General features: G+C 49.1%; 1 protein-coding gene across 6 annotated transcripts in view; it reads left to right on the top strand.

Annotated features, from left to right (window-relative positions):
* dcaf17 (ddb1 and cul4 associated factor 17) overlaps window positions 1-15910 on the top strand; it is a 112815-nt gene that overhangs the window by 56854 nt on the left and 40051 nt on the right. For all 6 annotated transcript variants that reach the window (XM_072475708.1, XM_072475686.1, XM_072475723.1 and 3 more), the window contains 3 exons: window positions 3044-3151; window positions 5577-5682; window positions 5778-5920. In XM_072475708.1, the coding sequence (XP_072331809.1) occupies window positions 3044-3151; window positions 5577-5682; window positions 5778-5920 (357 nt within the window). The remainder of the gene's footprint in view (window positions 1-3043; window positions 3152-5576; window positions 5683-5777; window positions 5921-15910) is intronic.

The raw sequence follows: 15910 nt of genomic DNA, 5'->3' as shown, positions 1-15910 counted from the left end.
GATTTATCAATTTTTAGACCTCTTAGTTTCTCTAGCACTTTCTCCTTTGTGATGGCTACCATATTCAACTCTGCCCCCTGACTCTCCGGAATTGTTGGGATATTACTCATGTCTTCTACTGTGAAGACTGACGCAAAGTACTTATTCAGTTCCTCAGCTATTTCCTTGTCTCCCATCACAAAATTACCAGCGTCATTTTGGAGCGGCCCAATGTCAACTTTTGCCTCCCGTTTGTTTTTAATGTATTTAAAGAAACTTTTACTATCATTCCTAATGTTACTGGCGAGCCTACCTTCAAATTTGATCCTCTCTTTCCTTATTTCTCTCTTTGTTATCCTCTGTTTGTTTTTGTAGTCTTCCCAATCTTCTGACTTCCCACTACTCTTTGCCACATTATATGCTTTCTCTTTTGCTTTGATGCATTCCCTAACTTCCTTTGTCAGCCATGGCTGCCCAATCCCCCCTCTGATAACCTTTCTTTTCTTTGGGATGAACCTCTGTACTGTGTCCTCAATTACTCCCAGAAACTTCTGCCATTGCTTTTCTACTGTCTTTCCCACTAGGCTCTGCTCCCAGTTGATTTTCGTCAGTTCCTCCCTCATGCCCCTGTAGTTACCTTTATTTAACTGTAACACCTTTACATCTGATTCTACCTTCTTTCTTTCAAATTGGAGATTGAATTCGACCATATTATGATCACTGCCTCCTAAGTGCTCCCTTACTTTAAGATCTTTAATCAAGTCTGGCTCATTACATAACACTAAGTCCAGAATGGCCTGTTCCCTCGTGGGCTCCATCACAAGCTGTTCCAAAAAGCCCTCCTGTAAACGTTCAATGAATTCCCTTTCCTTGGGTCCACTGGCAGCATTATTTACCCAGTCCACCTGCATATTGAAGTCCCCCATGATCACTGTGACCTTGCCTTTCTGACATGCACTTTCTATTTCGTGGTGCATTTTGTGCCCCCGGTCCTGACCACTGTTAGGAGACCTGTACACAACTCCCATTATGGTTTTTTTGCCTTTGTGGTTCCTCAACTCTACCCACACAGACTCCACATCATCTGACCCTATGTCGTTTAGTGCTATTGATTTAATTTCATTCCTAATTAACAAGGCAACCCCGCCCCCTCTGCCCACCTCTCTGTCTTTTCGATAGGTTGTGAATCCCTGGATGTTTAAATGCCAGTCCTGAACCCCTGCAACCATGTCTCTGTGATGCCTACCACATCATACCTGCCAGTCACAATCTGGGCCACAAGCTCATCTACCTTGTTCCGTACACTGCGCGCATTTGAATATAGCACCTTTAATTCTCTATTGACCGTCCCTTTTTGTTTTCTTGTGTGGTGGACCTTGGTTTACTGAGCCTTTCCATACACTGTGTCATATTTTGTGGGATGGGGACAATCGTAACCACTCTTGAGTTTTGTCTGTTCGTGTTTTTTTGTATTCCTAAGCAGCTACGCTCCCCGCTGATTACTTCACCTCTTGGTTCCCTGACTTTCCCTTCCCCCCCAATCTTTAGTTGAAAGTCCTATTGACCACCCTATTTACTCTTTTCGCCAGAACACTGGTCCCAGCTCGGTTCAGGTGGAGACCATCCCAACGGTATAGGTCCCCCCTGTCCCAAAACTGCTGCCAGTGTCCCATGAAAAGGAACCCCTCATTCCCACACCACTCTTTCAGCCACATGTTAACTTCCCTTATTCTTGCCTCCCTATGCCAATTTGCACGTGGCTCGGGCAGTAATTTTACATTAAACCAAACAGCAAAGCAATGGCAAAGAAATCACATTAGAGGAAATGAGTGTCTGATTCATTTATGGAAATTGTTAGGCCATTTCCTGCTTCCTGTCTTCTTCACCTCATTAGTGGGGATACTACCTTAAGTGCCCATATGCCCCCCTCCGCCATCAAGACCTTCAATTCCTCACTCATAACTTCTGACTCCTCAATCACTGAATTGTGAAAGATTCATTATTATGTACAATTCTACGTCAACTGTTTAAGCATGTTAGCAAACTACAGTCAGCATTTTAGCTCAAATCTGACAGAAGCTTTTAATTAATGCAAGTGATGCTTTAGGAGCTACCACAGAGTGCAATTTACTGGTCATGGTTACCAAAAATCAGAGGCCGGAATTCTCCGATCGTTGCGATTCACGTTTTCCGCCCACAGCGCTTCCCCGCCCCTGCGTTTCCCAGGGAAGTGGGGTGGTTTCAATGGGGAAATCCCATTGACAAGATAGAATCCCGCCGCCAGCAAACGGCGCACAGCCTAGAAACTCGCAGCTGGGGGACCGGAGAATCCAGCCCAGAATCTCTGACTCACTCAGCAATGCCATGGGAGGTCTTAATGGATCTAGAGCTGGAGGCTTAGTAACTAGCATATGATTTCTGTTGTACTCTTAATGTATGCTAGAAAACAGCAGGATGTCCAACTCGCTATGAGCAATCCCGCAGGAAATCTGTTTGCCATATATTTAAAATCTGGCACCTGCACACACTTCCTGTTTAAACACTGATTTCCTCTCCACTCCTGCCTGCCACCAAACTCGCCACGGACAGGATGGGAGAATTCCGCCCATAGTTTCTACTGGTCTGTGGGATGGTAATGAATGAGCACAAAATTAGGAATTAAAGAGGATAGGAGAAGATAGCAAAAGTACTTCCCTCATGGAGTATAAAAACTAACATGGACCATTTGGAGGAATGGCCTATTTGCAACATTTTATGATTCTATTGCAGCTCTTGAAAGCATGTGACTGCATAATATATGTTAGCTGTTTAGAAGTGTGGTGAGCTATATTTACACATGGATACTACATTTTTTCCAAATATTTGGCCAAAACTGGTGGTTGCGAATACACTTTGGTAGTATCATTCTTGAATTATAATTCTTTCAATTATAAAACCAAACTCAATTTTGCAACATTAAATACAAAAATGAAGTAGGATAAGAGTTCCAAAAGAATGCCAAAATGTGATACTTGTGATTGTTATAATTTAGTAAAATTTTAACACAGTATTTCTCATCTTGCAGATATTTGGAAACAATGTAACTGACGCCACTGTTTCTCATGGGTTGCTCATTGTGACGTACAGCATGGGGCTGGTCAAGCTTTACAGTTTTCAGTGGATTGTTCAGGAGGTAAAATGAGAATATAACGTATGCTGGACAAGGCTGAAATTGGATAAGAAGCCTATCAATGGGAAACGGGCGAATTTCTCCGTAAATGGCGCGATGTCCGCCGACTGGCGCCCAAAACGGCGCAAATCAGACGGGCATCGCGCCGCCCCAAAGGTGCGGAATGCTTCGCATCTTTGGGGGCCGAGCCCCAGCCTTAAGGGGCTAGGTTGGCGCCGGACGAATTTCCACCCTGCCAGCTGGCGGAAAAGGCCTTTTGTGCCCCGCCCGCGGATCGGTGGGCCCCGATCGCGGGCCAGGCCACCATGGGGGCACCCCCCGGGGCCAGATCGCCCCGCGCCCCCTCCCGGAGCCCGTCCGTGCCGCCTTGTCCCGCCGGGAAGGGAGGTGGTTTAATTTACGCCGGCAGGACAGGCATTTTAGCGGCAGGGTCTTCGGCCCATCTGGGCCGGAGAATCGAGCGGGGGGGCCGCCAACCGGCGCGGCGCGATACCCGCACCCGCCGAATCTCAGGTGCCGGAGACTTCAGCAACCGGCGGGGGCGGGATTCATGCCAGCCCCCGGCGATTCTCCGACCCGGCGGGGGGTCGGAGAATCTCGTCCCATCTCCTTTTTAAAATACATTTAGAGTACCCAATTAGTTTTTTCCAATTAACGGGCAATTCAGTGTGGTCAATCCACCTTACCTGAGGGCGGCATGTGGCGCAGTGGTCAGCACTGGGGCTGAGGACCCGGGTTCGAATCCCGGCCCTGGGTCACTGTCCGTGTGGAGTTTGCACATTCTCCCCATGTCTGCATGGGTTTCACCCCCACAACCCAAAGATGTGCAGATTAGGTGGCTTGGCCACGATAAATTGCCCCTTAATTGGAAAAAAATTAATTGGGTACTCTAAATTTAAAAAACAAAATCTACCTAACCTGCACATCTTTGAGTTGTGGGGCTGAAATCCACGCAGACACGGGGAGAATGTGTAAACTCCACATGGACAATGACCCAGGGCCTGGATCGAACCTGGGTCCTCAGCGCCATGCTAACCAATGTGCCACCGTGCCACCCACTTGCTGCAGCAGTGTTAATCACTATGCCGCCCTGGGAAACAGCTCTGTTAATGCAAAATAGTACCATAATTCAATTTTGCTTATTCCAGAAATTGTCAAGAATAATGATTTTATCAAATGGAAAGTGTAATAGGTTTTAATCAAGTGAAAAAATGTGATAAAGGTAATGAGTGAATTTAGTGAGGCGTTTACGTATAGTAGATCAAGGGTAGATTAAACAAACATGAGCAAATACTCCCCTGGATTGTATTTGGGAAGAGGAAGTATTTTCCAAGGAAGAAAATTAGACGGGCCAAGAACTGAAACTTGGGTATTAATGAGAAACAGTAAATGAGGACATTGCAGGCTAATGCCACTAGGATGCCAGATGTTCCTTTGACTGCATATCTCAATGGGAGGATGTCAACTCTAATTTAGTAGTGCACTAGAGTGTCAACATAGATGATGTGCTCAAACCCTGAAGTGCAGCTTGAATCCACAACCTTCCGATGAAAGACTCAAATGTACAACTGATTCAGCTAAGTTATAGTATATTGGTGGATGATTCCTTTCATCTCCTTCTTGTATTTTATTGGCAATGTTATGTTCGTATTGTTCTCCACATTTCTCTCTGGCTCTTTCCAATTTGCAAATATGATTCCAAATTCTTTTGATTTTTCACCACATTAAAATCAAGGTTCACTGCAATCTTTAGCCGTTTAAAATTTAAGCTTGGAGTACTCAGCCATGTTTGATTTTACCAGGCTTTCCCCTTCATTTAAAATAACATCTTGACAGTATCTAGCACTATCTGTGCTGTCTCCAATATCATTGGTAACTTAGGGAAAAAAGCAGGCCAGCAACTTAGTTTTTTTAAAGATTGGGTGTCATTTTGTAAGGTCGTCCTGGTACACCAAGGTAAAGAAAGAATAACCCCCCACCGCCTCGGCACTGCTCCCTGGCAATGCCCAGGCCTGGGCATGACTCTCTTCCCCCTCAGCAATGCACTTGAGCTCCCCTGATAGGTATACCTGTCAGGTGCATGCCATGGGAGACCAGTCGTAATTCACATTGACATGCCCTCTCGCCAACGCAAATGAATAATGTAAAGGAGGGGGATTACCAGACATTGAGGCCTGAGAATTAGATTTGAATTTATCCGAATGGGACAATGTCAGGAACCCCATATGTCATTGGCAGAGGGTGGGCACAATCACAATTAGACATCCAGCCGATATATCATGTGATTTGGGTGTCTCGCAAGATTCTGCGCTCCTGTCGCCATTCACACCCAATGACCGTGAGTTTGCACTTCCATTTTCAAAGTGTTTAACATTGCAATCTGAAATGCTCTTTAAGTATAAATATCAATATTCTTTCCTTTATATAGTTTACACAGAAACAATGTATTCTTGGACAAAAGTGTGAATGGAACAACACAACTGGAATTGTGGGTGCCGCTCCATTTGGAATTCCGTGTAATATTAAAATAACAGGTATTTTAAGGCAAAATCTTGTTACTTGTATTATCAAGAATTAGGATGCATAAGTAGCTCACTATCAATATAAACATGAAATCCTATTTTTACAGATTGTCCACCTGTCCTGTTTGAAGTTTCTTGTCTTAAAAGTGCTTTTCAGATTGGAGGACACCCCTGGCATTACATCATTACTCCTAATGAACGAAAACTGGAAGGCATCTACCATATTTATTCTTTAAAGGACAAAGAGCTGGTAATGTATCACAATTGCTCTGGATACTTGTGCAACATGTGTTTGCAGCTGGGCAGTATTTCTAATTTTTGTCTTTAATAATCATGAAAAGAAAATATAAAAGAAAATAAAAGGGATCCATTCAGTTCATCTTCTCTCGTTTTCTGCGGACTTTTCACTGGAACAATCCAAAACTAATCCAACTGTCCTGCTTTTACCCTTTAAGCCTGTATCCAACTTTCTTACAATGTTGGTAAATGTGAGGCCATCCATTTTGGTAGGAAAATGGACTATTATTTAAATGTAAAACATTGGAGCATGCTGCTCTGCAGAGGGTGTCCTGCATGAATCACTAAAAGTTGGTTTGCAGGTGCAGCAGATAATTAGAAAAGCAAATGGAATTTTGTCCTTCATTGCTAGAGGGATGGGGTTTAAAAACAGGGAGGTATGTTGCAGCTGGAAAGGGTGCTGGTGAGGTCACACCTGGAGTACTGTGTACAGTTTTGGTCCCCTTGAGAAAGGATGTGCTGGCACTGGAGGGGGTGCAGAGGAGTTTCACTAGGTTGATTCCAGAGTTGAGAGGATTGGCTTATGAGAAGAGACTGAGTAGACTGGGACTATACTCATTGGAATTTAGAAGAATGAGGGGGGAATCTTACAGAAACATCTAAAATGATTAAGGGAATTGTTGAGATAGAATCAGGACATGGTTTCCACTGGCAGGAGAAACTAACCTCCAAATAAGGGGGAGCAGATTTAGGACTGAGTTGAGGAGGAACATCTTCACCCAAAGGGTTGTAAATCTATGGAATTCCCTGCCCAATGAAGCAGTTGATGCTACCCTGTGGAATGTTTTTAAGGCAAAGATAAATAGATTTTTGAACAGTAAATGAATTAAGGGTTATGGTGAGCGGGCGGGTAAGTGGAGCTGAGTCCACAAAAAGATCAGCCATGATCTTATTGAATGGCAGAGCAGGCTCGAGGGGCAGATGGCCGACTCTTGCTCCTGGTTCTTGTGTTCTTATAATGCCTCAACCATTTCCATCGCAAAAGATTTCCTGTTCCAGCAACGCACTGATTAAATAAATTCCTCTTGCCCTGTTTCACCCGCTTGGTGAGAATTTTAAATTGACAATCACTGAGTCAATGATTCCCTAACCAAAGGAAATACAGTTTCCCTTTTTGTTTTCTCAAAACTCTGCATAATTAAGAAAAAACTCTAATTAATCTGCTTCATTCTTGTAGCATTGAAAATAGCCCCAGTATCTCAAATCTGTGTTCACAGCTGTATTTGCTCATTCCTAGCTCAATTATTTTTAATTTTCTTTCAATTAAGGAGCAATTCAGCGTGGCCAATCCACCTACCCTGCACATCTTTGGGTTGTGGGGGTGAGACCCACACAGACACAGGAAAAATGTGCAAACTCTGCACTGACAGTGAATCTAAATTGTACATTCTCCAGGGCTTTCCTGGAATGAGACCTCCAAAACTGAACATAGTTCTCTCCGGCCCAACAACGGACAGGATTGACTCCTGATGGTTCCAGAACCCTGCTCTCTTGGTCAAATGGGGGTCAGAATTTTGCGGAACAGTTACCTGACCACGGTTTTCTATGAATTGGCCAATTATTGGTTGGAGTCGAGTGCACCATTCTATTGGGGGTGCCCAACAGGTTCTCGAAGTTGGCGATAGCCTGCAATGGGCTTGCCAAATGCTGCACCCCTTCAATGCAGCTCAAAGCTTTTAGGCTTCTCCGCATGTCCAGAGGCTTGAAAAAGTTAAAGGGGAATTCAATTAACTGTGGAAAAAGCCCTTCAAAGGTTTCCAACACATCAAAGGGAAGACTTACACTTGACAAATCTTCACTTTCTTTTTTAAAAAAATATATTTTATTCAAATTTTTTTCGGTCAAACAAGAACAGTACAGGATTTCCCCCTTTTTACAACTTTAAAACAATATAAATAATAATGACCGTTTTTTTTAACAAATAAATAATATATTAACTAAACGGCAACTGCCAACAACAAAATAATAACTCTCCAAGACAATAAAGTCCCACACGCCAGTATAAATAACTAATGTACAAACAACTATAGGAAACCCCTGAGGGCCCGCGTGGGCCCTCCCCCCCTCTCCTCCCCCTCCCCCCAGGGTTGCTGCTGCTACCTTCTCCATTTCCCTTATCGTTCTGCGAGGTAGTCAAGGAACGGTTGCCACCGCCTGGTGAACCCTTGAGCCGAACCTCTTAGTGCGTACTTTATCCGCTCCAATTTTATAAACCCTGCCATGTCGTTTATCCAGGCCTCCACGCCCGGTGGCTTAGCTTCCTTCCACATAAGCAATATCCTTCGCTGGGCTACTAGGGACGCAAAGGCCAAAACATCAGCCTCTCTCGCCTCCTGCTCTCCCGGCTCTTCTGCAACCCCAAATATAGCCAACCCCCAGCCTGGCTCGACCCGGACCCTCACCACCTTCAAAAGCACATTTGTCACCCCCACCCAGAACCCCTGTAGTGCCGGGCATGACCAAAACATGTGGGTGTGGTTCGCTGGGCTTCCCGCGCATTCTCCGCACCTGTCTTCCACTCCAAAAAATCTACTTAACCTTTCTCCAGTCATATGCGCCCTATGTAGAATCTTGAATTGTATCAGGCTGAGCCTGGCGCATGAGGACGAAGAGTTTACCCTACTTAGGGCATCTGCCCACAGCCCCTCCTCGATCTCTTCCCCCAGCTCCTCTTCCCATTTTCCCTTCAGCTCATCCACCATGATCTCCCCCTCGTCTCTCATTTCCCTGTATACATCTGACGCCCTACCATCCCCCACCCATGCCCCCGAAATCACCCTGTCCTGAATCTCTTGCGCCGGGAGCTGCGGAAATTCCCTCACCTGTTGCCTTGCAAAAGCCCTCAGTTGCATCTACCGAAATGCATTCCCCGGTGGCAACCCATATTCTTCCGTCAGTGCTCCCAGACTCGCAAACGTCCCGTCTAGGAACAAATCCCTCAAAATCTTCACTTTCATCTGACAAATCTTTGAACTTGACATGGTAGGAGAGACATCAACGTGTTCCAACACGTCAGAGAGAAGACTTTCAACTACAACTTGACATGCTGAAAGACAGTTTAATGATTTTCAAAGCTACAGAGGGAGGTTCTGCAACATGACCTCCATCCCGGGAAAGACCCCCAACCTGAGCCCATCCAGCCCAAGCACCCCCCCACCCCCACCTTTCCTTAAGGACCCCCCTCGGCAGACTGGAGGTAAGTTCAGAGAGAGTACTCATCCCCTTGTCCCCCCTTGAGTCCATGGCGCAAGACCTGCACTAATTCACAGCCGTGGGACTCCCTGCTGGGGAGACGGGAGCATCCCAGGAGGCCAGTGAATCGTGTTTCTGCCCAATAATTACATTTAAATGAAAACAAATTAGGAGTTAGCTTGTTCTTGCCCGCTCTGCGCAATAGGTTTGAAGCCCAGCAAGAATCCCACTTTGGCACTCGTGCCCGATTCAACAGGCCATCGCGATTCCCTCTTGGGGCTTGTGGCTCTGAAGAATTGCCTCCGAAGTGTTGGAGAATTGTTCTTTTTAAAAAATATTTTTATTAAGGTTTTGCAGAATTTTTCATAATAAAACAGTAGTAACGATAATAACAAAACAAAATAGAGTGAACATTAACATAATGCAAAAAGAGAATATAGAATAAAAATTAAATAGACATTACCCCACACGATTCAGTCTTCCCACACCATCCCAATGAAGCACCCACCCACCCTCCCCCTACGGATTGCTGCTGCTGCCATTTTAATTTTCCCCGAGAAAGTTGACGAATGGCTGCCACCTCCGAGAGAACCCTAGCGTAGACCCTCTTAAGGCAAACTTTATTTTCTCGAGGCTGAGAAACCCAGCCATGTCGTTAACCCAAATCTCTACTCTCGGGGGCTTCGAGTCCCTCCACATTAATAAAATCTGTCTCGGGGCTACGAGGAAGGCAAAGGCCAAGACAACGGCCTCTTTTGCCCCCTGAACTCCCGGGTCTTCGGACACTCCAAAGATCGTTATCTCTGGACTCGGCACCACCCGTGTGTCAAGCACCTTGGACATTGCCCTCGCAAATCCCTGCCAGAACTCTCTAAGCTCCGGGCATGCCCAAAACATGTGGACATGGTTTGCTGGGCTGCCCTTGCACCTCGTACACCTGTCTTCTACCCCAAAAACCTTGCTCAGTCTCGCTACCGTCATGTGTGCCCGGTGGACCACCTTAAATTGAATTAGACTGAGCCTGGCACATGATGAGGAGGAATTAACCCTGCCCAGAACCTCTGCCCACAGACCCGTTTCCAACTCCTCACCTAGCTCCTCCTCCCACTTGCCCTTGAGCTCCTCCAACGGGCTTTCCTCCGTCTCCTGTAGTTCCTGGTAGATATCCAACACCTTCCCCTCCCCCACCCAGGTGCCGGAGACCACCCTGTCCTGTATCCTCAGTGGCGGCAGCGTCGGAAAGGTCACTACCTGTTTTTTCAGGAAGGCTCGTACTTGCAGATGTTTAAAGGCATTTCCTGGCGGCAGATTAAATTTGCCCTCTAGCGCCTTCAAACTGGGAAAGCTTCCGTCTATGAACAGATCCCCCATCTTTCTGATGCCTGCCCTCTGCCAGCTCTGGAACCCACCATCCATCTTACCCGGGACAAACCTGTGGTTGTTACCGATGCTCCCTCCACCTTCTTGTACTGCCTCCATTGCCCCCAGATCCTCAGTGTCGCCACCACTACCGGACTTGTGGAGTAACGGGTCGGCGAGAACGGCAAAGGAGCCGTTATCAAAGCTCCCAGACTAGTACCTTTACATGACGCTGCCTCCAGCTGCACCCACGCCGCGTGGCCCCCCCCTTCCCCCCATCGCCCACTTCCTAATCATAGCTATATTGGCCACCCAGTAGTAATTGCGAAAGTTCGGCAGTGCCCCCCCTCCCCCCGGACTGCGTTCCAGCAGCGGTCTCCTTACTCGCGGGGTCTTATTCGCCCCACACAAAGCCCAAAATGATGCTACTCACCCGCTTAAAAAAGGCCTTAGGGATGAAGATGGGGAGGCACTGAAAGAGAAACAAAGTTTCTGGGGAGGACCGTCATTTTGACGGCCTGTACCCTCCCTGCCAATGACAGCGGGGGCATGTCCCACCTTTTAAAGTCCCCTTCCATTTGCTCAACCAACCGGGTCAGATTGAGCCTGTGCAGGGCATCCCATTTCCTGGCCACCTGTATACCCAGGTAACGAAAACTTTTCTCTACCACCCTGAGCGTCTCTTTTCCTGCCCCTTGGCCTGGATCACGAACAACTCGCTCTTTACCATGTTCAGTTTGTACCCTGAAAAACTACCAAAATCCCTCAGGATCCACAGAACCTCCTCCATCCCCTCCACAGGGTCCGAAATGTACAGGAGCAAATCATCCGCGTATAGAGAGACCCGATGTTCCACTCCCCCACCCCCGAACAAGTCCCCACCAGTTCCTCGAGGCTCTCAGCGCCATAGCCAGCGGTTCTATAGCTAGGGCAAATAGTAACGGGGAGAGGGGACACCCCTGCCTCGTTCCCCGGTGTACCCCGACCTCAGCCGGTTTGTACATACACTTTCTACAGGCGCCTGGTACAGCCAATAAAGCCCTCACCAAACCCGAACCTCCCCAGCGTTTCCCACAGGTACTCCCACTCCACCTGTCAAAGGCTTTCTCTGCATCCATCGCTGTTTCCACCTCCGCCTCCCCTCCTTCTGAGGGCATCATAATAATATTCAAAAGTCTCCGGACATTGGTATTGAGTTGTCTGCCTTTAACAAACCCAGTCTGACCTTCCTCTATCAGCCCTGGGATGCAATCCTCAATTCTTGTGGCCAGAATCTTAGCTAGCAATTTGGCATCCACGTTTAAGAGCGAAATCGGCCTGTATGACCCGCATTGTTCCAGGTCCTTCTCCCGTTTAAGAATGAGGGAGATCAAGGCCTGTGACATTGTTGGGGGGAAGGTTCCTTTCTCTCCAGCCTCATTGAAGGTCCTCGTCAGGAGTGGGCTCAGTATTTCCAAAAATTTCTTATAAAATTCTACCTGGTAACCGTCCGGCCCCGGGGCTTTACCCGATTGCATGCCCTCTATACCCTTGACAATCTCCTCCAATTCAATCGGGGCCCCCAGTCCCTCCACCAGGTCCTCTTCCACCTTTGGAAACCTCAACTGGTCCAAAAATTGCCTCATCCCTTCCACTCCCGTCGGGGGCTCCGACTCATACAGTTTACTATAGAATTCCTTAAAGACTCCGTTCACCCCCACCCTGGGTCCAAGACCATGTTACCCTCCCTTATTCTTTACTCCCCCGATTTCCCTGGCCACCTCCCTCTTTCGCAGTTGGTGTGCCAGTATTCTACTTGCTTTCTCCCCGTACTTATAGACTGCCCCCCTTGCCTTCCTCAGCTGTGCTACCACTTTCCCTGTGTTCAGCAGTTCAATATCCGCCTGCAGACTCCGCCGCTCCCTCAGTAGCCCCGCCTGGGGGGGCCTCAGCGTATCTCCTGTCCACTCGGAGTATCTCCTCCACCAGTCTCTCCCTCTCTGCTCTTTCTCACTTTACCCTATGGGATCCAACTGAGATGAGCTCCCCTCTGACAGCTGCCTTCAGAGCCTCCCAAACCGTTGCCGCTGCTACCTCACCCGTATCGTTTGTTTCCAGGTAATCCTGGATATTCCTGTTAATCCGCCCGCAAACCTCTTCGTCCGCCAGCAGCCCCACATCCAGTCTCCAGAGCGGGCGCTGCCCTCTCTCCTCACTAAGCCGCAGATCCACCCAGTGCGGTGCATGGTCCGAGACTGTGATTGCTGAGTATTCTGTCCCCACCACCTTTGGGATTAACGCCCTGCTCAAGACAAAGAAATCCATGGGAGAGTCCGGGATTTTGCCTAGCATGCGTCTCATAAATTCCACAACATCCCAATTCGGAGCGTAGACAATCACAAACACCACCCGGACCCCTTCCCACTTTCCACTCACCATTATATACCTGCCCCCCTTATCTGCCACAATTCTCCCAGCCTCGAATGCCACACCCTTACTGATCAGAATTGCTACCCCCCTGGTCTTTGAATCCAGCCCTGAATGGAACACCTGGCCTACCCATCCCTTTCTCAATCTCGTATGATCTGCGAGCTTTAAATGTGTCTCCTGAAGCATTGCTCCATCTGCCTTTAACCCCTTTAGATGCGCGAACACACGCGCTCTTTTGACCGGCCCATTCAAACCCCTCACATTCCACGTGATCAGCCTGGATAGGGGGTTAAACCCTCCCCCCTGCTGACTAGCCATCACCCTTTTTTGGCCAACCTCGAGCCCGCGCCCTTCGCTTCCTCGAGCACCCCCACAGGGAGCCCCCGACCCTAAATTGGTGCCCCGAAATTGATACCTCCTCTGTCAGCAAAGCAGCATCCCCCCCCCCCCCGCCCCAACAGCCCCACAACCCAAACCCCCGGGTCAAGCACCAGCTAAGCACTTGCTTACCCCCCCACTACGCTCCCGAGAGTCAGCTGACCCATGCTGACCTCGGCAGCTCCCGCCCCTGGCGCCGATCAGACTGTCGCCTCATTGTCCGGACCCCTCTCCCCACATGAATAAACCAATTAAACTACCTCTCCAGCCCCAGTGAGTAAATAGTAATACGAAACAAAAAATAAACAGAAGACACTAACATACCTCCATGAGGAGACACTTGTTGAACCAAGGCTCCAACGTCCCGAAAAATCGTACTGAGTACAGGGCCCCCTCCGTATCTCAACTTTGCCGAAAACACACCTCCAGCCACCGCCACAGCCCTTACACGCACCCAACATTGTATACAATCTTATATTAGAAATTGTACCGTGTTATCCAGCCCCACCGCCGCATTCCACCAAAGCTTAACTGTCCTTTAATTCAAGTCCAGCTTTTCTTGTTTGACGAATGACCATGCCTCATCTGGCGTCTCAAAATAGTGATGTCGTTCCTTGTACGTGACCCAGAGCCTCGCTGGGTGTAGCATCCCAAATTTCACCCCCTTGCTGAAGAGGGTCGCCTCACCCGGTTGAATCCACCACGCCTCTTGGCCAGCTCCGCACCCAGGTCCTGGTAGATGCGTATCTCGCTGTTCTCCCACCTGCTGCTCCGTTCTTTTTTTGCCCACCGCAAGACAAGTTCCTTGTCCGAGAAGCGATGAAATCTCACCACCATGGCCCTCGGCGGTTAATTCGCCTTGAGCTTCATTGCGAGGGCTCTGTGCGCCCCATCCAGTTCCAGGGGTTGAGTGAATACCCCCGTCCCCATCAACATCTCCAGAATTTTGGGACACAGATGCTCCCGCATCCGATCCCTCCACACCTTCGGGGAGGCCCACAACTCTCAAGCTCTGCCTCCTGGACCTGTTTTCTAGGTCCTCCAGCCTCTCCTGCCACTTCTTGTGGAGGTCATCCTGCGCCTCCACCTTAAGGGCCAATACGACCAACTCGTCCTCATGGTCGGATAGCTTTTTCTCCATCTCCTTTATCGCTTTCCCTTGTGTCGCCTGAGTTGCGATCATTTGATCTATTGATGCCTTCATCGGGGCCAGCATGTCCTTTTTTAGATCAGCAAAGCAGCCCCTAAGGAACTCCTGTTGCTCCTGTGACTACTGCACCCATGCACCCTGGACTGTAGGCTGCCATGCCGTGCCTCGGCGCCCACTCTGCACGCTTGTCTGTCGGGACTTAAACGCTTCACCCGGCCACTCCTGGTCCAGCTATCCATACAACAGCGAGGGAATCCTTTTTGACAATGTTCGCTTCACCAATCTGTCCCAAAAGGTCCGTGAAAACTCCTGAGAAAAGGTCCGAGAGTCCATTCTAGGCAGGAGCTACTGACTGCGTGACTTACATGGCCGCCACCGGAAGTCGTGTTGGAGAATTTTGATGGGAATCGCGTTGGGATAGCCGGCGGGATTTCTCCCCTCCCAAAATAGCAGTTAGTCAGTTTTTGGGAGAATTCCACCCTTGGGGCGGGATTGAGCAGCCAAGCTGCTCCCAAAAAGCAGCGCGCCATGGCACAGCGTGGCCGATAGAAGCCGGGAGACCCCGGGCGAGATTCTCTCAACTCGGGGCCGGGCCGGAGAATCCCCGCGACCGGCGCAAATCGCGCCACACCGCCCTGACGCCGGTACGCGATTCTCCGCAGAGTGGAGAATCGGCGCTATTGGCGCCGGCGTGGTTGGCGCTCCGCTGGTCGGGGGCCACCCTACACGGCCAGTCCGCCGATTCTCGGCCCCGGATGGGCCGAGCGGCCGTCGTAAAAACACCGAGTCCCACCAGCGCCGTCCACACCTACTCTCATCCGGCGGGAATTCGGCGTGGAAGGATCGGGGGGCGGCCTGTTGGGGGGGGGGGGGGGGTCCGATGTGGCCGGGCCCGCGATTGGGGCCCACTGATCGGTGGGCCGGCCTCTCTGGCTGGGGACCTCCTTTCTTCTGCGCCGGCCCCTGTAGTCCTGCGCCATGTTGCGTCGGTGCCGGCGCGTTGAAAGAAGCCACTGCGCATGCGCGTGTTGGCGCCTGTAGGGGCCAGAATTGCTAATCCTGATGCCGTGTTGACGCCATCTAGAAACGCGACGGCATTTCCGACGGGGTCAACACTTAGCCTCAGGATCACAGAATCCCACCCCCCTGCTCCTCCTGGGATCAAATCGGTTTGAAACCTCGTGACATCTAACGCAGTCTCGTGAGAAATTATGATGTAACCTTTTGGAAAATCTGCATTTTCGAGCGAGACAGTGAGTCTCACTTTGATGTGCAGATTCCCCTTCGCCTTGGAGATCTGAGGCGAGTGCCGTTCAGAGCCGGTCTCCACAATTGGGGACCAGACAGAAGGGCACTTGTTGGGGCCTCCTAGGGGATTAGGGGCTCCCATGCGCATGCCCTTTGGGCAGGGTGGTACCCCGGCTTTGCTGGGGCCTCTATTGCACTCTGAATGCC

This window comes from Scyliorhinus torazame, chromosome 2 (genome assembly GCF_047496885.1).
Source record: "Scyliorhinus torazame isolate Kashiwa2021f chromosome 2, sScyTor2.1, whole genome shotgun sequence".
NCBI classification, from domain to species: Eukaryota; Metazoa; Chordata; class Chondrichthyes; order Carcharhiniformes; family Scyliorhinidae; genus Scyliorhinus; species Scyliorhinus torazame.
The sequence above is the reverse complement of the archived record's forward strand: the minus strand, read 5'-3'. Positions and strand labels throughout refer to the sequence as shown.